Source organism: Pleuronectes platessa, chromosome 20 (genome assembly GCF_947347685.1).
Source record: "Pleuronectes platessa chromosome 20, fPlePla1.1, whole genome shotgun sequence".
In the NCBI taxonomy this organism is placed as follows: Eukaryota; Metazoa; Chordata; class Actinopteri; order Pleuronectiformes; family Pleuronectidae; genus Pleuronectes; species Pleuronectes platessa.
In genome coordinates, this window is record NC_070645.1 from 17799810 (window position 1) to 17809721 (window position 9912).

Genomic DNA, 9912 nt, shown 5'->3' on the forward strand with positions numbered 1-9912 from the left:
TTGAAGGATGCCCAAACTCGCAATGCTAAAGAAAAGATAATTTATTTACAGACATTGAGAATAGTTTATAGAAAAAGTCAATTTTCTCCCTGATTTTCTCATTTGCTGTTGTAGGTCATAATATACAAATAAGACGTTTCATAACCAGCTAAAAACTCCTTGTGAGACACTGAACCCCAACGTGTGTGAGTTCAAAGATGATATTGGGTTTAGTATCTTGGGAACGTTTCTATTTGCATCAGTAAACTTCTCTGCTCATCTCTCCTGCTCAAAGTTTTCCTATCGAACATGAATAAAGAAGAACAATGACAGCAGCAGCTCCTTTCCAGTGTTATAGAGTCAGTGTGGGATGCTGTCTCTGGTAGAAAGTACCACAGCCTTGTGTTTATTCTTCCTTAATGGAGGAAGGGATTCTCGATCAAACAGCAGATCACACCGAGGGCACAGCAGCAGCAGCCGAAGCTCCCAGACTTAAAGATTGAAGCAAAAATATACAGATTCACCTGAGATAAAGTCTGAAGGTCTGAGAGCGTGAGGAGAATCTTTGGCTACTTTAAAAACTCCCCTGAGTCATTTCTCATCTGAACTCTGGTCCGAAGAAGCAACTTGAGCCATAATTTAAATCTTGGCTGAGTAACTTGTTGGCAAAAAGCCTTCAGGGACATTAAGACAAGATTCAGACGAGAGAAAGGGCTCGGCTTCTATTTTTGCATCTCAAATGTTCTTCAGCGAAGCCAACTTTATGAGTTAATATAAGAATGTGAGGTTGTGCAGCAGAATGATGCATCAGACTTGTTTTAATGGCCCCGTCAAGACAATCATTTACATTTTTATCACGACTAATAATTTAATTTGAATGGATCTGACCTTTCAAAAACCATTATGGAGACCTCTTTTAAATTCACAGAGCTTTGCATCTAAGTAAAAGGTGCCTCGCTTGGTACAAGAGCAGAGAAGAGTCTGGGGTGAGAGACAAACACAACAACACACACATACACACACAAACACACACACATGCTGCTGCTGTGTCTCTCTGGTTCCAACAAGATTCTTATTTCTGTCACAGACGTGCAGGTGCTGTAACCTCTCGCTGCCGGTCCTGTCTGAGAGAACAAACCCAGCTGTGCTGCAGGAACGACACACTGCAAATAGGCCTTCAGCTTCTTATTGGCATGCAGCGAGCCCAACACTCCTCTTTTCTCTGTGTCCTCTACTCCCTGACACACACACATACACACACACACACACATACACACAGACACACACCTCCCTGTTTGTCTCCATGCATGATGATGAGCTCATCCAGAGCACCATCTTGTGGTCACTTCCAGCTCTGGTGGTTATCTCGTGTCACTTTTGATTACGTTCAATTAAGCAGCTGATTGAGGGTTTTTCTTTCTTCTTAAATAATTTACTTCATGAATCAATACACTCACATTTAATTGTCTGTCTCTACCTCATCTTGGCATAGGGCTTAAAGGTTTAGATGGCTGGTTTTTTCTCAAACTCTCCTAAAGAACATCTTCACGTCCAGATAGCCATCAATAAATGATGTTTAAGATAAAACCCCTGGTGTCCGTGGCGCTCAACACTCAGGACATACCTGCCTGAGATACCTCTACACATGCTCTCACCAAGCATGATCGGAGTCTTCAGCTGGTGGGTTTTTTGGCAACAAGCCGAACTCTGGTTTATGTTCTTTATAAATATGGCTATGCTGAAAAATTTTGATGAAACAAATTCACAAACACGCCTTTTACTTGACACCCACACATCCGGCTACTCCCCACATTCGAAAGTCGACATATTTGTGTTCTGGCAGATCCGGGTCCCCAGGGTGCGGTGGTGCCAGCTCACTGCCTCTGCTGTGGTGCTGTCATCTGGATCCTAGCAGGAGGCACCTGCTCAAAGTCTTGACACCTTCACACGACAGCTGTCGTTTCTTCTCCCCTGTACTCAAAATAAATGTTTCGGCAAACAAGCATCAGTTGACTGGATTTCAGAGCAAACGTGTCGTATCTGAGTGTTTTTGTGGTTTGCTTGTTGAGTCTGCTGCACTTTCCCAGCGGCATCCTGCGTCACAGAGTTCAATATTAGTTTTTTAAAGCTGCTGTGATAAAAGGATAAAAAACTTAAATTCTAGGGTGAGAGGTACGGTGGCCCAGAAGTGTTGGACAGAATGCAACAGCCAAAAATACAAATGCAAAAGCCAAAAGGCCGTTGGGAGAAGTGAAAGGTTGTTTGTTATGATTATCAGATATGACCAATGTTGCCAGAAAGTGGCTCCAAAAAAACCTCCACTGCAGAATACAAGGTATCTGTATTCAGGAAGATTAAAACCATCGCTCAGAAAGTCATCTGGGCTGCGGTCCAATACTTAGGAAGATTCCAAATGAGGTAAAATGACCCAGAAGTATGTCAGGGCGGCCATTAGGGGGGTGAATTCTGTAATTAATAAGGAAAGGAGCTTCAATGCTTCCTTTGGAAACACTGGACTAGCCTTTTATGACAGGAGAAGAGGTAATGCCGTCCCAGGATCCTTTGCGGCAAGGGGCGTTGCAACAAAAGAGGCAAGGGTTTGGGGACCCGAGCTGAGAGAAGCGGTCCTTGAGACGGGCTGGTCCACAACGAGGCCCCATGCAGGGCCGGGTCTAGGCAGGGGCAAGAGGGGGCCTGGCCCCCTCAAATAAATGTTGTGCCCCCTCAAACTAAATAGGGTTAGGGTTAGGCACAATGCCCCCTCAAGATTTGTGGCTGCCCCCTCATACATGCCTGTCTAGACCCAGCCCTGGCCCCATGTCCATGGAAGTCCCTGAAATCCGCAAACTGAGAGACGGCCCCTGAGACTAGCGGATCCACAGAAAAGACCATCATGTGAGAACCCTCATACATTCATATGATCAGCTACAGGAGACTGAACCATGGTGGGAAGAAGCTACAAGCCAGGAGCTTTCTGCCAAATCTTAGAGGTGTAGTTAAAGACAAGAGAGTCCATCATTCACTGGATGTAGGGCCCCTAAAGTCCCTTGAAACACTATGAGAGACACTTCAGTTGCAGCAGGGCAGATCCAGGTAAGTAGAGAAGCCGAGCAGCTGTTTTATTCTCCGCTGCACAGCACGAGCCATCTGCATTCAAGTAGATTAAAACCATCACTCAAACGCTTCCATCCCGATCATCTTCACCTTGAAACTGTCATTCTCAGCTTATTTACTCCCATGCCGGCTTGTTTACCAGCCTCGGCCCTGCCTTCGCCCTGCTCCAGATTTATTGAGCCACTAACTCAGTCAGAGGTCACGATTGAGACAAGCAATTAGCTGGGCGCCGCTACTTCTGTGACCTTTCATGTCAAGTCGCTACAGCGGCAGAATACTGATAACAGCCCCCCCCCCCCCCCCCCCACACCTGCTCACAGGCGGCGCAGAAAGAGAAAAATCTATACTTCATCTTCAGGTTGCACTTCAGAGCTCGTACATGCAGAGGTGGAGGGAACGCAAGAGACAGCTGACACCGGGACTCAGACTCAATGTGATCTATGGTCTGCAGCTAGAAAACAAACAGTGCACACATGTAGCATTTGTATGATATCATCAATGAACCATCTGCCTCATCAAAAGATATCTTGAGGTAGATTGTCACTTAGTTGAGCCCATTTCTCCGCTCCCCTTAAATCAAATCAACCCATATATCTGAGGCCACATTACATTTCTCAGCTTCACATTGGTAATTGTTAGTTTCGAGCTTTATTTGTGACAATGCAGCGGCTGAGAAACGCCGACCCACCGATGAAACTCAAGAAATCAAGGAAAACGTTGAAAATACCACAGCTCACAATGTAGAAGATGAAATTAAAATTCCTGGAACCACCCCAAATACTTTATGGCTTGCTCCCAGAAGTTTATCACATCCTTCCAAGATTCAGAGGGAATCCATCCAGCAGTTTTTAAATAATCCTGCTCACAAACAGGCTAGAATGATGTCAGAAGAGCTCATACATCCACCAAGGCCAAACAGTCCTCTATAAAATATTCAGAATTACATTTACAACATTGTTGAAGCACCCCCGATCTCACAATGTTAATGACGGTGAAGCTAGATATCCAAGATCAGCCCCCTGAGGGTTCTCCACAAAATGTCATTGATATTCCACATGTAGCTTTTATCATATTATATTGTTGTAATTATTTAAAGATCAAAAAAATCCATCCAGAATGAGATATTTGATTAGAGCTCCTGCTGAGCTGTATGTGAAATCCCTCATTTACATTCTGTGACTGATTCTACGACTGAAATTTTAATGACTTCCGTGAAAACCACAGGTAACAAAAGTGTTGCAGGGAAAAAGCTTTGATGGTTCTGAACCTCTGCTGCTTTAACACAAACCCCGACATGAAGAACATGAAAGAATCGTGTGAAAACCTCGAATAACCTGATGAAACGAAACGAAAGATGCTCATGGTGAAGGATTTAATATGATGCAAAACATGTCAACACTGTTTGATGGAGATAAAACACATCAACATTAGTCATCAGAAAACCACATGGTGTTTCTTTTCTTAGCAGATGAATCATTTCATTCACTAATTCCATCTTTTTTCTTATGTTCTGATATTTGACAGTCAGGGGAATGTTTATTTGGTTTTGGGCCGCTGACCTACAAAGAAACAGTTTGATGATAATCCATCCGGGCTCTGGGATTTTATTATGAGCAGTTATTTCATTATTTTCGGATCATTTAAAAACAAAACAAGTCATGAATCAATCAAGAAAATGATCATTAACTGCAGCCGTAATAAAGAAGATATTTCTACAGGAACACTAAGTCAATGAAAACAAAAGAAAATCCTATATTTCCGACACAGTATCACTAATGATGATGCTCAGACTCGTCTTTGCACAGGAAACACAGGATGATTAAATTAAAGACACGTTTTTAACAACGCGCCTCAACCGCACCTCCTCTCTTTTCAGACTCATCTGCAGAGTCTGTGTCTCGGGCCTGAAAAGTCCAATTTCACTGGAAGTAAACCAGCGGCTCCTCTGAGACCTGACTTCAAAAACTGGAAAATGAGCAAAGAGAAGCGGCTCAACCCTTTCATGAATGTAATTCATCACAGTCCTTTTCTCTCCGGGTGCGTTACAGCTGAGAGAAAAGCTGAGCAGCATTGTCCACATTCACAGATTCCTTGGGCGGCTCCCTGACGACCTGAAGAGACAAAGAGAAGAACGTAGGATATGTGACGTCGGTTGCTTAAGGGTCTCAATGCCTAGTTTGATGATGTTGTGAAGCAGCGTGGGATCATGGGAGTTGTTGTGTTCACCACCAAGATGATGTACTGGTTAAAGTTTTATCTACTTTACAGAGCAAACAGCTATAAATCATGAACCAGTATAAACAGTGGGATTTGGGGATTTCTCCGGGTTTGCACACTGTCCCTCAGTAAACAAAATATAAGACAGGTTCAGTCGTTTTAAGAGAAGAGAAGTATTTTTATATATAAGATCTTTAAATATAACAGGAGAGTTAAGTTTCAAATGTCCAGTTTCCTCCTCCTACCTGTGTTTGTTTCTTCGGTTTGGGAGCGACAGACTTGGAAACACTCTGAACGTCCCTCTGGACTTCTGTGAACATCTGATCGAGGCTCGCCACCTTCTCATTTTTCACCGCATTGATCTGTGAAGTCACAGCAGAGGCTGGAGCAGGTGCAACAAACACAACAGAGCACAAACTGTTCATGAGGAAGATAAGAGCAGAGGAGAGATCTTACGTGTTTGAGTGTCGTGGTGATGGGTTTGGTTTTGTTCTTGTTCTTCGGCTGTTTCTTCACCACTCGAAAGACGTTCTTCTGTTTCGACCCTTTGAGTTTATTCTTCCCCATGTTTCCTGGAGAGAGAACTGAAGTCAATACAGACGTATTCATGAGATTTAATGAACGTCAGTTTGCATCTTTTATTTGTTTATTTCGAAAAATTTCAGTTTTCTTATCTTCAAACCAACACAGATTCTGATGTCAGTGAGGGGCTCATAACAGCTTCTACTCTTCATGCTAGAAAATCTTTGAAAGTGAGCATGGCAAAAAGCATCAGATGTTGGATGAATTTGCACAATTGAAATGAAAACTTGAGGACAAACTTGTTTTCAGTTTTGGCCTCTTTTCATATTTTCTTGCACAACGACGTCTAGACTGCAACCAGGAGTTTGCAACACAAACAAAAACAAACGGTCTTGAGGGCAAAGAAAAGGGATCTTTTGTTGAAGGGTAAGAAAGAAAGAGAGAGAAGCCGCCTGCTCAGGAGACCGTCCTGCCTTCCACTCCTGTCAGCCCACAACAAGGTGAAGCTGTAGTGAGCGTGCAGGACCCAAGAGAGCAGAGGAGAAACACGAGTGTCTGGAGCAAAGACGATGAATCACACATCCTGAGTATCCTGGAGAAGCTGGTTGCAGAGTTTGGTGTGTGCACAACTTCAACCCAACATCTGTTCTTGGTGTTTTTCATGTTCTCTTTCAAAAGTAAAGTACTAGTGCTTGTAGTCGTAGATAATAACTGGTGATTCGTTTAAAAGGGTTGGTAGCAATTTCAAAATATGAAAGAAACGAATGCAGTACTCGTAATAGTTTCCTCAACGATTAACTATATAGATCACTTTATACATGCAAAAAGAAAATTGAAGGAAATTGTCTTTATATTTAAGGAAAGTATACCTCTCTATCTTTTTAACAACAATAAGTTATATTATTGTTGGATAATTCTGTGTCAAATCATCAGATCGCACTCCATTAAAACCCACACCAATTATATTTAAATATAAATAGTTGTTCTCCTCCTTCCTTCTTTATTTATCTCTCCTTACAGAAAGTTAATTACCAGTCTGTTTATTCTGTCCCACTGCAGTTAACTGTAAGTTAGTGTGTTTTTGTACTTTGCCTGTATAACCTGCATATTCCACCTGACATTGAAATAAATAAATGGTAAAAGTGCATTCAAAACAATTAGTAAAACACCATCCATTTGCCTATGACCAAAACCAAACACTAAAACAGCCCAGACGTAAACACGCTTGTATAGTTTGTATTTTCTCCAGTTTTCCAATGAAGTTACTGAAACGTGTCGTTAACGTGACGAGACGAAAAGAAATCATTTTGAACATCAGATGTAAAAGAAACGTAAAAACAAACCTGCTCTTTACAGTTCGTGCTTTTATCCTCATGTGCGACACACGTTTCCGCAATGTGACGTCACAAACGCGCGACAACCGACGTACGTTGATTGCGTCACATTTCTTACCGTACATTTTATTATAATTGGGCTGAATATAATATATTAAGGAATATGTGTAACAAAGCACAAAATAACATTCGGTATTTTAAAAGTGGTCATTTGAAGCGGAAGTGTCTTTTAAAACTGATTGCAATTTGACAGTATGGGATCATTAAGAGAAAAATCTATTTATCTGACACTGTGTTCAATAAAACTAAATATAAAGCAATATATTACCAGATTATTTCCATTATTTATAGTTAAAACGAAAATAAAACTCAGTTTTTATGCGTAACCTTCACAATAAAAGCACAAAGGTTTAGTTCCATGTTATATTTAACTTAAAAGATTCAATAATGATGGAGAATGTTACACACACACTTGGTGACACATGTTGTGCAAATTACCCTCTAGAATAGATAGTCTATTGAAGTCTTTGGAGTCTTTGTATGTTTTAACATTTGAATGATAAAGATCTTTGTGCAGATTCACTTAATTGGAATAGGATGTGATTAATTTAATTTCACACCAAAAACCCCTAAAAAACGAACAAAGAAGTAAAATCTCTGCAAAAGCACTTTTAGGATTGTGATTAACAAGAGTCCTTGTAGTCCCTTTAACCAACAGCAGGTGGCACCGTAGCACCACTGGTTCCTTTCAGCCTGTGTCTGTTTGCGATGGGGATAAGTTATGATGTCATTCTCTTTCTGAGCACTGAGATCTAATCAAACTGTTCAGGAGCCGTTAGAGACTTTTATGAGTCTCATCCCTCAACAAGATGATCAGCTGTTTCTGTCTGATATATGTTTTTCTACATGTTACAGCAGCAGCTGCAGGTTCCTAACAACACGCGTCCATTTATCACTGCTTTTAAAAATAGGCTTCCTTTAAAATACTTTAAAAAAAAGAGTAATGACTGCGATGATTGAAACTCTCCTGAACTTCAACAGACTATTTGTATAATGCATGTTGATGGACATGCATGTGTCCCAGTTTCTGTGAACTGCAAATACATTTGAAAATGATGCACTTTGCACCTGCTGCAGACAAATCCTGGTCCTTGTGGTTTATGTTCTCAGGGTTTCCACACCTTGTTTTTGCGGAATAAAAACTGCTCTGAGATATCTTAAATTAAAGCCATGTAAATATAACTGGACTCGAACTTTGTTGAGCAGGAACCAAATATCATTAAGACTTTCTTTAAAACATTTGTTTTCTCACTGCAGATTTTTCATCTAATAAAGTTCAGAATATCAGATTTCACAAGAACGCACTTTGGATTTGTGGCATCATCAGACGATAGTTTAATATTGTTTATATATGTGATTTTGTGGTGAACCCTGAAAAAATCATTGAGCAAGGCACACAGTGAATTTTAATTTATGTAAAGTCGTTGGATCAACTCCTTAAAGGTGCAATGAAGCCAAAAATTTATTCTAACATAGCTTTGACACTTGAACAAAAAGACTCAAGGAAACTTTGTGTCCCGGGCCATCACAACTCTAAACTAATATGATATGATGACATAACAAAGTGCAATATCCAGTCTGTGCCACAACAAATTGTTTTCTGTTTCAAAGTATAAGTCTTGTTTATTGATTGTATTGTATTTTAAACATGTTTTTATAAATTTGCATCGTTCTAGAACATACAACAAGATGGTGAATATCCCTTGTGTATGTAGCCAAGCAGCAGTAGATGTTTTTCGTCTGAGGACAGAACCACCAGAGGTTGTTCAGACCCGAGTGTCCCTAACATCTCAAGTCCCAGTTGGCATCTGGAAGGACGTCATCGGTCGCTCTTAGCAGGAGGCTGATGTTTGTGTCCATTCCCCACAGGTCCTTCCAGCTGATCTTCCTTTTTCTATATACTCTCCTATTTTATCCACTTCCCCTTGAGTATTGACGGGTGGCACCAATGTCAAGGCGGCCATCTACAGTGTTGGTGCACAGTTCCTGGAGCTACTCTATACCAGCTTGATGCGTGGACTGGACGGAGCAAATAAAAACATTTATTTAAATGCAAAGTCAGGCTTGCATCTTCTTTGTTCAGTTATTGGCAACATCAAGGGGCATTACCACCATCAACTGGTGCACCGCTCCAGTTGATGGTACTGGTATACCAGGTTTATACACGACTCCTTCCACGCTCCTATTCCCAAAACCCCTTTGGTAAATGGTAAATGGTTTTGTATTTTTATATATATTTATTCACCCATTCACACACACACATTCATACAGTGCATCTATTCGCAGCACTTTGTTATTCTATGGGGGGGGCCTTCCGGGGTTCAGCATCTTGCCCAAGGACACTTCGGCATGCAGATGGGTCAGACTGGGGATCGAACTGCCGACCTTCAGGTTGGCGGACGACCGCCTATGATATAAGCCATTGCCTATGATCTGACCATTTACATTTGATGGCCAATAATTATATGTGCCAACCTTTGTAGGGCTTTGTATTTTACAAAGGGAATAAAGGAATTCTGTTCTTCAAAAAATTGTACTTAACCAACTGTCACAACTGCAGCCGTTATCAGAGAGAAGCAGAGCGAGCTGACGGACTGAATAGGCTCGTCAATTGAGAGAGAGAGAAAGAGAGAAAGAGAGAGAGACAGAGACTCATTGATCCACTGCTTCTGTTACCACTGCGCAT

The 9912-nt window shown here is 41.3% G+C and overlaps 1 protein-coding gene across 2 annotated transcripts; it reads right to left on the reverse strand.

The window, feature by feature from the left end:
- Nucleotides 1-4451: 4451 nt before the first annotated feature.
- On the reverse strand, nucleotides 4452-7249 carry rbis (ribosomal biogenesis factor). 2 transcript variants are annotated; one of them, XM_053412324.1, is made up of 4 exons: nucleotides 7176-7249; nucleotides 5767-5894; nucleotides 5556-5672; nucleotides 4452-5204 (listed from the first exon to the last, which is right to left on the reverse strand). In XM_053412324.1, exons 2-4 carry the CDS (start codon nucleotides 5875-5877, stop codon nucleotides 5136-5138), a joined length of 297 nt encoding a protein of 98 aa, XP_053268299.1. In that variant the 5' UTR covers nucleotides 5878-5894; nucleotides 7176-7249; the 3' UTR covers nucleotides 4452-5135. The 2 variants fall into 2 exon arrangements, with proteins under 2 accessions (XP_053268299.1, XP_053268298.1); XM_053412323.1 differs by having other exon boundaries at nucleotides 5767-5882; nucleotides 7176-7248.
- Nucleotides 7250-9912: the final 2663 nt, after the last annotated feature.